General features: G+C 50.6%; 1 protein-coding gene across 1 annotated transcript in view; it reads left to right on the top strand.

Annotated features, from left to right (window-relative positions):
- Positions 1–4,932: 4,932 nt before the first annotated feature.
- RHBDL1 (rhomboid like 1) overlaps positions 4,933–15,651 on the top strand; it is a 57,733-nt gene continuing 47,014 nt past the window's right edge. Inside the window, exon 1 of the mRNA XM_083152742.1 lies at positions 4,933–5,544. Within this exon, the coding sequence (XP_083008868.1) occupies positions 5,506–5,544 (39 nt within the window). The 5' untranslated portion in view covers positions 4,933–5,505. The remainder of the gene's footprint in view (positions 5,545–15,651) is intronic.

The raw sequence follows: 15,651 nt of genomic DNA on the forward strand, positions 1-15,651 counted from the left end.
TAGCATACCCTCCAACATGACCCATTCCATTAGCATACCTCCCAACTTTTGACCTTAACAAATAGGGACACTCACGCGGCGAAGCCGCGCGAGCGCCCGAAAAGGGGGCGGGACGTATGCAAATGAGGGCGCTGCTTATGCTAATTAGCCGCAACCTCATTTTCATACGAGAATAGACGCTGTGCGCATGCGCACAGCGTCTATTCTACTAGATTGGGGGGTCTCCCAACTGCCACCCCCCGCAGCGGGACAATGCCTGCCGCGGGTGGGACAGCGGGACAGTACCCAAAAATCGGGACTGTCCCTCTAAAATCGTGACAGTTGGGAGGTATGCATTAGGTACAAAATACTCTGTTGCTGGTCTTCCCTGTGAGCCTGTAACACAGTCCAATATTCAAAAAGGGGAGCCACACCAAACATCACTGTCCTGGACTCACTGACAGTGAATTTTGGACTGTGCTGTAGCCCCACCTCTGTAACTGCCACTGGCAGGGAAGTCCAGGAGCACATCCAGGGGGAAGGAGCACTTCCCCCCCTGGAGCTTGCAAGTGGTACAGTCCAAGCAAAGGACTACGTCAGCCATTGTTTACAAACCTACTGTTGGAGAGTATGTAATAATAGGCCCATCTTAATGATTGGGAGCAGCTGCATAGCTGGCTACACAGTCAGACAATTACAATTGTATTTCTATTATGCTCCAAAGGTGATGCAGCTTTTCTATGTTAATATACTTAGGGAGACATTGGGGGTGATAGTGTAGGGGTGCACACGCCCAGATGACCCTGGCCACACCCACACATCACTGGTCACTCCTCCTCCGATTCGTACTAAGGCCCCTGTTCATTTTCAGCCCCGCCCCTTCCTTATTCCTTATTGTTGAAACTGTGTATAAAAACTTATCAGACACTGGGCCAGATGCAATAAGCTTCAAAAGTGACAAAAATGGAGAGTGATAAACAGCCAGCCAATCAGCTCCTTCCTGACATTTTTCAAACACAGGATGTGACATGGCAGGTAGGAGGTGATTGGCTGGTTGTTTATCACTCTCCATTTTATCACTTTTGAAGCTTAATGCATCTGGCCCACTATCTGGTTGCAGCCATCAGCAGGGGGTGAATGTATAAGACAGGTAGCTGAGCATTACGGAAGGTGTCAGGATTAGCATAACTGCCTCACAGTACTATGGCCCTGTTTGCATATTCCCCAGTAGTTATGTTTCCTTTAAGTACTCTGACTTGGTGCCCCCAGTTCACATTATGCCACACGGTGCCTCCAGTTCACATTATGCCACACGGTGTCCCCAGTTCACATTATGCCACACTGTGCCCACAGTTCACATTATACCACACTATGCCCCCACTTCACATTATGCCACATTGTGCTTCAGTTTACATTATGCCACACGGTGCCTCTAGTTCGCATTATACCACACTGTGCCCCCAGTTCGCATTATACCGCACTGTGCTTCAGTTCACATTATGCCACACTGTGCCCCCAGTTCACATTATGCCACATTGTGCTTCAGTTCACATTATGCCATGTGGTGCCTCCAGTTCACATTATGCCATGCAGTGCCCCCAGTTCCCATTATGCCACATTGTAGAGCACAGTTCATATTGGCAGACCTCTATATGACTTGGTTGCAAGTAAATTAGGCCCCTGAGCCAGGCTCTGGCCCCAAGGTCATCTGTGGAGAACAGGACCCTTTTACAAGTCCTATAAAGTGTGAGTAATGAAGGGCAGATGCCTATGGTGATACACTTCATATGCCCCATTTCCCCATGCTAGATATCAGAATGCAGAGATGCCAACACATCCCACCACCATCTGTGGGACAGACCTTCCTGAGCTATGCATTCTAATGGTGAACTGATATCAATCCCTTCGAGTAACTTCATTGGCCGCAAGTAATAGCTGCTGTCACATGACTTACACAGACCGGCATAATAATTCCATTGAGTGCATTACAGGCCAATCGTGTTCCTGGAATCACGCAAGGAGATCTTCACTACAGCGTATAGAATATATGGTTAATACGGATTGCTTACAAATGATTACTCCCCACCCCCGAATCATGCTGCCCCAATAAATCATCATGCCAGAGGCAGCTGCCTGGATGTGCCACATTACAGACCCTTCCGTTATCTGATGAATGCAGCAACATGTATACACGGAGGCCATGCTGCAGTGTCAGCTGTACTACACTCCAATGGGAATACACGTCGGTTTCTGTCTATGACACAAATAAAAGAATATGTATTTGTGAACCTACAGTATATGACTTACTGATGACCTATTAGTGTGTTCTGGATAATGGCAGCACTCGTGATCACTAAAGAGCCAGTAATGGTGCAATCTGAAATTAAATACCAAGGGTGTTATTATAAGCAGGGCACAGGCTAGTCCCTAAGGGGGCGTTCTAAATAATGTAGGTGTCGGAAAATGGGTGAGTTGCCAATATCCGCTTTATTTAGAACACACCCTTTGGGACTAGCCGGGACTGTTGCGATAACCTGTCTCTTTGAAATGAAGAATATAAGAAAGGCTGCGTGTTACACGCTAACTAACACACACGTGATAACTGGAATGATTATATATACATATATGCCCTCAATGTGTTCTCTGTGGTCCCTCTGTCTTTACCTACTCAGTCCTAGAAGCCACTTCCAGAAGACAGTGACAGCTTTGCAGCTTGCTGTAGGGAAATGCTCTCTGCGGATTGGTGGATTAATACATAGGGGTGGGACCAGCAATGTCACAGCGGCTCAAATGACTGCATTCTTTCTTTCTGACCTGTAACCTTTCAATGGCAGGACCTGGTCACATGTACACAAGGCATGCTGATATCATGTCAGTCATGAGCATCATTCTGTAGCTGTTATGAGGGTATTGATAAGGGGATGGGTGGAGCCAGCTCTAACGCTGTGCTCCGCTATTACGCTACTGGAAAACCTTCCCAGAGGAGCACTGAGTGACATAGTGACAACAAGCTGACGTGTCCCACTCAGGGGCAGAACTAGAACTTTTGAAAGGATCCACCGAAGGGTCGGCCACTGAAGGACTACACCTGAAATAGGTTGACATGGGTAAGGTCGACATGAGTTTTAGAAAAATTTTGTACCGAATGTCGACATAGTTGACATGGACAGAATCAAAGTGTACCATGTCCCCTCGCATGGCTCTCTGCACTGGGCACACTGTTTTTCTCTCCCACCATGCTGTAGGGGATGTCGGGGTATTAAATACCGCCTGTCGACATATGTTGGTTTAAAAAAAAAGGTGAAAACTCATGTCGACATAATGCTTGTGTCAACCTTGCAACCCTGTCAACATTAGCCATGTTGACATATTTCTTGTGTCGATCTAAGCCCTGCCGACTTTCAGTGGTCGACCCAAAAAGTAATCGACCTAGTGACCATATCCCCTACAAAGAGGGGAGGTACAGGGGGGGCACAGGTAGTATGGGGATAAGTGTCACACGCACTGGGGCCGGGGATAAGTGTCACACGCACTGGGGCCGGGAAAAAGTGTCACACGCACTGGGGCAGGGGATAAGTGTCACACGCACTGGGGCCGGGGATAAGTGTCACACGCACGGGGGCCGGGGATAAGTGTCACACGCAGGGGGCCGGGGATAAGTGTTACACGCACGGGGGGGCCGGGGATAAGTGTCACACGCACGGGGGCCGGGGATAAGTGTCACACGCACGGGGGCCGGGGATAAGTGTCACACGCACGGGGGCCAGGGATAAGTGTCACACGCATGGGGGCCGGGCCGGGGATAAGTGTTACACGCACGGGGGCCGGGGATAAGTGTCACACGCACTGGGGCAGGGGATAAGTGTCACACGCACTGGGGCAGGGGATAAGTGGGGTCACACGCTGGGGCAGGGGATAAGTGGGGTCACACGCTGGGGCAGGGGATAAGTGGGGTCACACGCTGGGGCAGGGGATAAGTGGGGTCACACGCTGGGGCAGGGGATAAGTGGGGTCACACGCTGGGGCAGGGGATAAGTGTCTCACACGCTGGGGCAGGGGATAAGTGTCTCACACGCTGGGGCAGGGGATAAGTGTCTCACACGCTGGGGCAGGGGATAAGTGTCTCACACGCTGGGGCAGGGGATACGTGTCACACACACTGGGGCAGGGGATACGTGTCACACACACACTGGGGCAGGGGATAAAGGGGGTCACACACACAGGGATCAGGGGTCACAGAGGAAGGGGATAGGGTGGCACCACACACACTCACACAGAAACACATGGGGGGGCTGGATGGGGTGATAGTGTGATCTGGGCATGGAAAGAGTGCTAGCTCCTGTGCACAATACACATCTAATAGGTGGAGAGGGGATACGAAGTGTGAGCTGGACCGAGGGCTGAGTGTTAGCTCCTGTGTACAATATACATGTATTATGTGGAGCCTGGGGGTGATACTGCGAGTGATGGAGATGTGCAGGGGGCACCTGGGTGAGATGGAGATGTGCAGGGGGCACCTGGGAGTGATGGAGATGTGCAGGGGGCACCTGGGTGGGATGGAGATGGGGAGGGGGCACCTTGGAGTGATGGAGATGTGCAGGGGGCACCTGGGTGTGATGGAGATGGGGAGGGTGCACCTGGGAGAGATGGGGATGGGGCACCTGGGTGTGATGGAGAGGGGGCACCTGGGAGAGATGGGGAGGGGGCACCTGGGTGTGATGGAGATGGGGAGGGGGCACCTGGGTGATGGGGCACCTGATAATGAGGGGGGGGGGGGATCTGGTAGTGATGGAGATGTGCATGGGGATACTTGGAGATGGAGAGGGGGCATTTCATAGAGATGGGGTGGGGGCACCTGATAGTGATGGAGATGTGCATGGGAGATGGGGGGGGGGGGGGGGGGGGGGGGGGCGTACTGAGAGTATTGGAGATGCGGAGTGGGCGGGGGCACCTGAGCCCCAGGTGTGAGGATGCTGCTTCTGTGCTAGGGGTTCTCTGGCCCAGGTGATATGTATGGTTGGGGGGCACACACATCCCTCCTCCGGCACGCCCCCCAGCCCCCGGCTGCTGATTGGCTGCTGACTGCCACACACCCCCGTTCTGTCTCATTGGCATTCGCGGGCGGTCCCCGGGCCTGTGTGTGACAGAGGGGGGGCTGTGACAGCGTGGATCGGGTGTGTGAGCCCCACAGACTGCGAGCACCGACTGCACCCAGCTGCTGCGTCCCTTGCTCATCCCCAGCAGCAGCACAGCACCGTGCATATCCCTGGTGCACAAACACCTGCCCATCACCCCGGCCTCTGCTGCACTCACACTTACTGCTCCCCCTGCACTCACCCTCACTGTTCCCCCAGTCCTGCACTCACTGACTCTGGGCTCCCCGCTATCCCTCCATCATCCTCCTCCTGCATCGGACTCCTCCATCCCCTCCCCTCTCCCCAGTGCGCGGTGGGGGCTGCAGGTGCTGCTGCATGGGAGAGGCCGCAGGTACAGGCACCTTCTACACTGCAGCCCCTCTGCGGGTATATGGACAGGAGCTCCCTGCTGCGGCTCATCCAGGGGCAGGTAGGAGCGAAGAGACAGCTACCTGATGAGTGTGGCTGACACGGAGATGGTGATTGTGACGGCCATTCACTGAGTGTGTGAGAGAGTGACAGCCATCCACTGATTGTGTGTGAGTGCCAGCTATCCACTGAGTGTGTGTGTGTGAGTGACAGCCATCAACTGAGTGTGAGTGTGAGCGTGACAGCCATCAACTGAGTGTGTATGTGAGTGACAGACCTCCACTGAGTGTGTATGTGAGTGACAGACCTCCACTGAGTGTGTGTGTGAGTGACAGACCTCCACTGATTGTGTGTGAGTGGCAGCCCTCCACTGAGTGTGTATGTGAGTGGCAGCCCTCCACTGAGTGTGTAAGTGAGTGGCAGCCCTCCACTGAGTGTGTGTGTGAGAGTGCCAGCTGAGTGTGTGTGTGAGTGCCAGCCACCCACTGAGTGTGTGTGTGTGTGTGCGTGCCAGCCATCCACTGAGTGTGTGTGTGTGTATGTATGTATGTGTGTGTGAGAGAGAGAGTGCCAGCCATCCACTGAGTGTGTGTGACGGTGCCAGCCCTCCACTGAGTGTGTGTGTGTGAGGGTGCCAGCCCTCCACTGAGTGTGTGTGTGAGTGTCAGCCATCCACTGAGTGTGTGTGAGTGCCAGCCCTCCACTAAGTGTGTGTGTGAGTGCCAGCCCTCTACTGAATGTGTGTGTGTGAGTGCCAGCCCTCCGCCAAGTGTGTGTGAGAGTGCCAGCTCTCCGCCGTGTGTGTGTGTGTGTGTGAGCGTGCCAGCCATCTACTGAGTGTGTGTGAGAGAGTGCCAGCCATCTACTGAGTGTGTGTGAGAGAGTGCCAGCCATCCACTGAGTGTGTGTGAGAGTTCCAGCCATCCACTGAGTGTGTGTGAGAGTTCCAGCCATCCACTGAGTGTGTGTGAGCGTGACAGCCATACACTGAGTGTGTGAGCCTGACAGCCATCCACTGAGTGTGTGTGTGTGTGAGAGTGCCAGCCCTTCACTGAGTGTGTGAGAGTGCCAGCCCTCCACTGAGTGTGTGTGTGAGAGTGCCAGCCCTCGACTGAGTGTGTGTGAGCGTGCTGCCAGCCATCCACTGAGTGTGTGTGAGCATGCTGCCAGCCATCCACTGAGTGTGTGTGAGCGTGCCAGCCATCCACTGAGTTTGTGTGTGAGCGTGCCAGCCATCCACTGAGTGTGTGTGTGAGTGTCAGCCATCCACTGAGTGTGTGTGAGTGCCAGCCCTCCACTAAGTGTGTGTGTGAGTGCCAGCCCTCTACTGAATGTGTGTGTGTGAGTGCCAGCCCTCCGCCAAGTGTGTGTGAGAGTGCCAGCTCTCCGCCGTGTGTGTGTGTGTGTGAGCGTGACAGCCATCTACTGAGTGTGTGTGAGAGAGTGCCAGCCATCTACTGAGTGTGTGTGAGAGAGTGCCAGCCATCCACTGAGTGTGTGTGAGAGTTCCAGCCATCCACTGAGTGTGTGTGAGAGTTCCAGCCATCCACTGAGTGTGTGTGAGCGTGACAGCCATACACTGAGTGTGTGAGCCTGACAGCCATCCACTGAGTGTGTGTGTGTGAGAGTGCCAGCCCTTCACTGAGTGTGTGAGAGTGCCAGCCCTCCACTGAGTGTGTGTGTGAGAGTGCCAGCCCTCGACTGAGTGTGTGTGAGCGTGCTGCCAGCCATCCACTGAGTGTGTGTGAGCATGCTGCCAGCCATCCACTGAGTGTGTGTGAGCGTGCCAGCCATCCACTGAGTTTGTGTGTAAGCGTGCCAGCCATCCACTGAGTGTGTGTGAGCGTGCCAGCCATCCACTGAGTGTGTGTGAGCGTGCCAGCCATCCACTGAGTGTGTGTGAGCGTGCCAGCCCTCCACTGAGTGTGTGTGAGAGTGCCCGCCCTCCACTGAGTGTGTGTGAGCGTGCCAGCCATCCTCTGAGTGTGTGTGAGCCTGCCAGCCATCCACTGAGTGTGTGTGCGTGCCAGCCATCCACTGAGTGTGTGTGTGTGAGAGAGTGCCAGCTATCCACTGAGTGAGTGACAGCCATCCACTGAGTGTGTATGAGAGTGCCAGCTCTCCACTGAGTGTGTGTGAGAGTGCCAGCCCTCTAATGAATGTGTCTGAGAGTGTCAGCCATCCACTGAGTGTGTGTGTGCGAGAGTGCCAGCCCTCCACATAGTGTGTGTGAGAGTGCCAGCCCTCCACTGAGTGTGTGTGAGAGTGCCAGCCCTCCGCCGTGTGTGTGAGTGTGCCAGCTCTCCGCCGTGTGTGTGAGTGTGCCAGCCCTCCGCCGAGTGTGTTTGTGAGCGTGGCAGCCCTCCACTGATTGTGTGTGAGCATGACAGCCATCTACTGAGTGTGTGTGTGAGAGAGAGCCATCCATCCACTGAGTGTGTGTGAGAGTTCCAGCCATCCACTGAGTGTGTGTGAGAGTTCCAGCAATCCACTGAGTGTGTGTGTGAGCGTGACAGCCATCCACTGAGTGTGTGTGAGCGTGACAGCCCTCCACTGAGTGTGTGTGTGAGAGTGCCAGCCCTCCACTGAGTGTGTGTGAGCGTGCTGCCAGCCCTCCACTGAGTGTGTGTGTGAGTGTGCTGCCAGCCATCCACTGAGTGTGTGTGAGAGCGTGCCAGCCATCCACTGAGTGTGTGTGTGAGCGTGCCAGCCATCCTCTGAGTGTGTGTGAGCCTGCCAGCCATCCACTGAGTGTGTGTGCGTGCCAGCCATCCACTGAGTGTGTGTGTGTGAGCCTGCCAGCCATCCACTAAGTGTGAGTGCCAGCCATCCACTGAGTGTGAGTGCCAGCCAACCACTGAGTGTGTGTGTGTGTGTGTGTGTGTGTGTGTGTGTGAGTGAGAGTGCCAGCCATCCACTGAGTGTGTGTGTGTGTGAGAGAGAGTGCCAGCCATCTACGGAGTTTGTGTGAGAGACCCAGCCATCTACTGAGTGTGTGTGAGAGTGCCAGCCCTTCACTGAGTGTGTGAGAGAGTGCCAGCTATCCACTGAGTGTGAGTGACAGCCATCCACTGAGTGTGTCTGAGAGTGCCAGCCCTCCACTGAGTTTGTGTGGGAGATAGTGCTAGCCATCCACTGAGTTTGTGTGAGAGACCCAGCCATCCACTGAGTGTGTGTGAGAGTGCCAGCCCTCCACTGAGTGTGTGTGTGAGAGTGCCAGCTATCCACTGAGTGAGTGAGTGTGTGTGTGTTTGTGTGCGTGCGTGTGTGCGTGTGTGTGTGTGTGTGTGTGTGTGAGTGAGTGACAGACCTCCACTAAGTGTGTATGAGAGTGCCAGACCTCCACTGAGTGTGTGTGAGTACCAGCCCTCTACTGAGTGTGTCTGAGAGTGTCAGCCCTCCACTGAGTTTGTGTGTGAGATAGTGCCAGCCATCCACTGAGTGAGTGTGTGTGTGTGTGTGTGTGTGTGTGTGAGAGTGCCAGCTATTAATTGAGTGTGTGTGTGAGTGCCAGCTATTCAGTGAGTGTGTGAATGCCAGCCATCCACTGAGTTTATGTGTGTGTGTGTGAGGCAGAGTATGAGAGTGACAGCCATCCAGTGAGTGTGTATAAGACAGAGAGGTAAACAGGGACAACCATCCACTGAGTGTATTTGAGACCGTGAGGATGAGTGACAGCCATGCACTCAGTGTGTGTGACACAGAGAGGACGAGAGGGACAACCATCCACTGAACATGTGCGAGACAATGAAAGTAACAGCAATCCACTGAGTTTTTGTGTGTTTGAGAGATACAGAGAGGGGTGATAGTGACATCCTGTGTGTGTGTGTGTGTGTGTGTTTGTGTATATGCGTGTGTGTGTGTGTGTGCGAGATACAGAGAGGGGTGAGAGTGACATCCAGAGTGTGTATATATGCATGTGTGTGTGAGATACAGAGAGGGGTGAGAGTGTCATCCAGTGTGTGTATATGTGTGTGCAAGATACAGAGAGGGGTGAGAGTGGCATCCAGTGTGTGTGCTTGTGTGTGCAAGATACAGAGAGGGGTGAGAGTGGCATACAGTGTGTGTGTGTGTGTGTGTGTGTGTGTGTGAGTGCGAGATACAGAGAGTGGTGAGAGTGACATCCAGTGTGTGTGCAAAATACAGAGAGGGGTGAGAGTGGCATACAGTGTGTGTGTGTGTGTGTGCGCGCGTGTGCATGCGCGCGCGAGAGAGAGATACAGAGAGTGGTGAGAGTGACATCCAGTGTGTGTGCAAGATACAGAGAGGGGTGAGAGTGGCATCCAGTGTGTGTGTGTGACAGAGATAGGATCAGAGAGACAGATGTGGGGGATAGTGATCAGTTGGGTGAAGGAGGGAAATGAGGGCAGAGATATAAGTCGGGATAAAGTAACACCACACGAAACTGAGGAGTGTAGTGGGCGTTGATGAGATTGGGGTGACAGCTAGGACACTCAGAAGTATTACATGTATGTGTTAACATGTAGAGGTAATTTACATGTATGTGGAGACATGCAGAGGTATTTCATGTATGTTTTGACATGCAGAGGTATTACATGTATGTGTTTAACACGCAGAGGTATTACATATATGTGGAGACACACGGAGGTATTACATGTATGTGGAGACACACAGATGTATTACATGTATGTTGTAGGTATTACATGTATGTGTTAACATGCAGCAGTATTACATGTATGTGGAGACTCGCAGTGGTATTACATGTATGTTGTAGGTATTACATGTATGTGTTGACATGCAGAGGTATTACATGTATGTGGAGACTTGCAGATGTATTACATGTATGTGGAGACACGCGGAGGTATTACGCGGAGGTATTACATGTATGTGTTGACATGTAAAGGTATTACATGTATGTGGAGACATGCAGAGATATTTCATGTATGTGGAGACACGCAGAGGTATTACATGTATGTGGAGACACGCTGAGGTATTACATGTATGTGGAGACACACGGAGGTATTACATGTATGTGGAGACATGCAGAGCTATTTCATGTATGTGGAGACACGCACATGTATTACATGTATGTGGAGACACGCGGAGGTATTACATATATGTGGAGACACGTGGAGGTATTACATGTATGTGTTGACATGTAAAGGTATTACATGTATGTGGAGACATGCAGAGGTATTTCATGTATGTGGATATGAATTCTGGTCTGAGCTGGTACCAATGTTTGCTGTTAGTTGTGTATTGATCTAGGTGTTGTTCAGAAGGGATCCACCTGAGTTGTACCCTGATTTGGGCCCTCTGGTGTTTATGGGTCTGGGACGGATATTAGACAGCACTTACATCGACAGCCATTACATCGACACCATTAGTTCGACAACTCAATAGGTCGACATGGTTTTAGGTCGACATGTCATTAGGTCGACAGCTCATTAGGTCGACAGCTCATTAGGTCAACAGCTCATTAGGTCGACATGTTTTTAGGTCGACACTACGATTAGGTCGACAGTGTCTATGTCGACAGTCAAAAGGTCGACATGGGTTTTTTCACTGTTTTTTGGCCGAAATGTCAACACAGTCGACATGGACACAGTTTGAAGTGTACCGCAGCCCCTCGCATCGCTCGCTTCGCTCGCAATGCTTCGGGCACAGTGCCTCGCTGCGCTCGGCACACTGTTTTATTCTGCCACCACGCCCTAGTGGATAGTAGGGCATGAAATACCGCCTGTCGGCACATGTCGGCTCAAAAAACAGTGAAAAAACCCATGTCGACCTTTTGACTGTTGACATAGACACTGTCGACCTAATGGTAGTGTCAACCTAAAAACATGTCCACCTAATGAGCTGTCGACCTAATGAGCTGTCGACCTAATGACATGTCGACCTAATGGTATGTCGACCTAAAACCATGTCGACCTATTGAGCTGTCGAACTAATGGTGTCGATGTAATGGCTGTCGATGTAAGTGCTGTCTAACAATAGTCCGGATACCGTTTTTTATAATGGTCAGGCTGTTACCCCGTCTCTCCCATTTACTTGATGGAAAGTTCCTCTGGTAGGATCTCTGAGAACTCTGTCACTATCACAGTGTAGCTGATTGAAGGTAACTTTTTACTTTCGGTTACTTGGATACAAAAGCGGATGCAGAAAGTGGGACTGAGCCTGTACTACAGGTGTAAGGATGCGAGCAGGATGGGTACTGACATGATATGAATGCATGGTGGAGAGGGGTTCTATGCGTCTGTCAGACTGTGGGGGTCAGTATGTAACATAGTAATTAAGGCTGAAAAAAGACGTTAGTCCATCGAGTTCAACCTATCTAACTTGTAACTACTGACTTGAGTAAGTCATATCTATAGGATTCCCTTGGTGGCCAAAAATGCATCCAGTTTTGATTTAAATTCATTAACAGTAACAGTAGTTGCTGTAATCACCCCACCGGCAATGAGTTCCAGGATGTTACTGCTCTAATGGTGAAGAATCCTCTTCTTAATTCAGTACAGAATTTATTTTCCTCGAGCCTCAGTGCCGCGTGTCCTAAGTATAGGCAGAGCCGGCCCTAGCCTAAATGACGCCCTAGGCAAGATTTTGGCTGGTGCCCCCTAGCACCGCCACTAGTTCCGCCTCTGACCCTGCTCCCCTTTTCCAGCACCATCAACCCTCTTAATAGCAGTCATCATTTTGGTGCTCCTACCCGCAATATTTTAAATAGAAACAGTGCACACATTCGGTTCGCAGCCCAAACAGGGGTGTGTTCTTGCTGGGAAGGGGCATGGCCACACAATTTTACCCCCAATTCAAATTATGCCACACAGTAGTGCAACTTTATTCACATTATATCATGCGATGGTGTCCCTTATTCACGTTTCATCACACAGTAGTACCACTTTACCTTATATACATTACTCCTCACATTATTCACATTATACCCTTAGAAAAAAAATCCTGAGAAAATATTGTATTTTAAGCACCTCCATGGTCACACTGCAACCCAGCACAAAGCAGTGTGTGCTGGGCAGAGGAGAAGAGCTGCTGCTGTCACTTAAGGGGAGGGGGCCCTTCCATCAAACTTTGGCCTGGGTAATTTGTACCCCCTACCCCTTTCTCTCGTCACCCCTGATAATACCACACAGTAATGCCCTTACACATAACACACATTATTAATGTCCTTATAACCATAATGCCCCTTAAACATTATGCCAACCTTTATTAATGCCCTTCATACACATAATGACACACATAATGCCCCTTATGCATATGTTGCACATTATTAATGCATTTATACATGACACACATAATGCCCCTTACACATATGTCAAACACTATTGCACAACCAACCCACCCGCAGACAGCACTCGCACAGCCGCTAACACTGTGACCTCTGCCTCTGCTTGGATACAGATGTTTCCTCATACATCTTGACTCAATAGGCCATGCAGCTCCTGGCCAGTTCTGCTAACGTTGGGTGCCTTTTTTGCTGAAAATTCGTCTTATTTGCATTGTTATGACCAGTACACACAAGGAGCTTCCGATGATTAAAATGATATGTGGCATGAACATATTCTGTGTGCTACTGTGGCTGTACCTGCATACAGAAAGCTATGTTACAGTGATTTCCACGAATACACTATTTCATATGCAGATACAGCCTCACTCACACACAGAATATAGGCATGCTGCATATCATTTTAATCAGCAGAAGCTGCTGATGCCCCTAGACATTCCAAATGCCCTAGGCAATTGCCTAGTCTGCCTATGCCTAAGGCCGGCTCTGAGTATAGGACTGGTAGTGACCAACCATCTCCCAGTTCCATATGATTCTGAATCCTGTATGTGAACATACTAATCATATCACCTCTCAACCTCCGTTTCTCCAGTAAAAAACATATTCAGCCTGGTTAACCTATCTTTGTATTCTAGTGATTCAAGACCTTTTACTAGCTTAGTTGCCCTTCTCTCTATCTGTTCCAATTCATTTATGTTCTTTTTAAGGTGCGGTGCCCAGAACTGAACACAATATTCCAAGTGTGGTCTCACCAATGCCTTGTAAAGAGGCACTATCACATTGGCATCCCTTAAATCCATTCCCCTTTTAATGCATGCCTGTATCCGGTTTGCTTTTGTTGCTGCACTTGATCAGTGTGCACTATTACCCAATTTGTCATCTATGATGACCCCCAAGTCCTTCTCTACAGCAGAATTCCCTATAATAACTCCATTTAGTCTATAAGTAGCTTGTACAATTAAGTTCCCATAATGAATTACTTTACATTTTTCAATGCTAAACTGCATTTAAACTGCAACGTTAAACTGTTCGGCCATGTTGATAAGAATACTATAAAGGTTCTGTACAAAGGACAAGTGGGCACAGAATGAAAAGCGGGTGGCGGAAATGAATCAGGAATGTGAAGGTACTGGAGTGGGTGGGAGGAACAGAGAACGCTGAGGCTTGACAGAAAATTAGAGGTTTATACAGCAGCGAGCCGGCGGAATTTGTATGTGTGGGAGTCAAGACCTGAACATAAACAGTCAATAGAAAATGTGATCAGTGACTCCAAGGGCAGAAGGTCCGCCGTACGAAACGTGTGCCGGAATATAATGGTGGCGCCTGATTAGGGCAAATGGCAAAGTAGTGTGCAGACTTAGTTACTGATGCACTAGTTGTGTGGGGTCCTTGGGTGGTGGGACTGGTACATGGAGTTCGGAATGTGCCCCCACGTTGTCTTGTACTGTAGAGAAGTGTGTAGCAAATTCTGTTTTATCTCCTGTAAATAACGTGGTTAAAGACAAATACGTTGTCCTATAATGTCGCACACATTCTCTGTGGAGAGACTTTCTTAGCACACAGTCACTGCTGAGGAACTTTATGAACTTCCTGTACTTGATGTTGGAACATAACAACAGCTACAGGCTAAGTAATGCTTTGGAAGCTACTGTAGAGGGACAGCAGGTGGCGCTGTGTTTTATGTTATCATGGTGGAGCCTCTCTGTGGCCCTTATTCTGATCGGTGCGGCCGGATCCGAATATGCGGCCAGGACTGTGCGTGCGAAACCCCGCCTTCCATACGGATCGCCAACTCCGTCCGTACACGGTAAGAAGCTGGCCGAACGGACCGCACGTGTATTTTTCACGGAATACGCCTCCTCCATCTCAGGGAACCTCCCCCATCATTCAATGGTCGCAGACCATCGAATGCAGGACCGAGTGGTCCACCAGCTCCCGCAACCTCAGACCACACGGACATTTTTCCGTGCAAAAGCAGGGATCTGGGCGGGCAGCTGACATCCAGCGATGTCATATGTCCGCCCCCTACACGTGCGTCACGGCCGCATTACCATACGTACGCCCAGCGTTTGCATGGGAACGCCCATGAAACGCGGGGCGTATGCATATGGTAATGAGCCCAAATAGCCCTTCACGCCCCTCTCCACCCCCTGTTCGGAGTGTACACATTTCATGCGGGATTTGGCCGTACGCCCCGCTCGCACATGCGCAGAGACGCCTCTGCACATGCGCAGACACAAAACATCGGCGGCACGAACGCACGCGGAAATTACCGCACCGATCAGAATAAGGGCCTGTGTTCTTGTACACCCTTTTCTGATTCCTAAATCTTATATCATAGAGTTTTAATCCTGTCGAAATCATAGTAAAGTTTATTCCACACTTTTAAAAGGAGGGAGAAATAATGGCGCTTTTATATACTATATGAATCATACCTACCGACTTTCTATCTGCCCCATGCACCGGGTCGGTGAAACGGGAAGCAAGGCCTCTTGACAAGTCAGCGGTGCGGGGCAGTGAATGCCTGATTGTGCCAACATGGTCCCACCCCCACTATTTATTGCCAGATTACAGGCAGTGAAAAGCGAAGTGAGAGCTGTGGCTAGCTCCGGGTAAGCCCTTCTTAGGGGGTGGGAGCGGCACCTGATTTTTTGGAGCCTCCCGCCCATTCAGGGAGAGTAAGCAAGTGTGGTATAAATAAATGAGCAGCTTAATGAAAAGGCAACCACATTCTGTCATATAGAAATTTAATACAATACTATGCTGAAAACACATATAAAGAATATTAATATCATGACTTAAAATAATGTATCTAACATAAATAGCATACAGTGTATCAAGCACTGGGGACCGGACAGGGTGAAGCTGGGAAATGCCGACTGCAGTCTATATTGGTTTAGGTAATTC

Source organism: Crinia signifera, chromosome 7, assembly GCF_055691185.1.
Source record: "Crinia signifera chromosome 7, ASM5569118v1, whole genome shotgun sequence".
NCBI classification, from domain to species: Eukaryota; Metazoa; Chordata; class Amphibia; order Anura; family Myobatrachidae; genus Crinia; species Crinia signifera.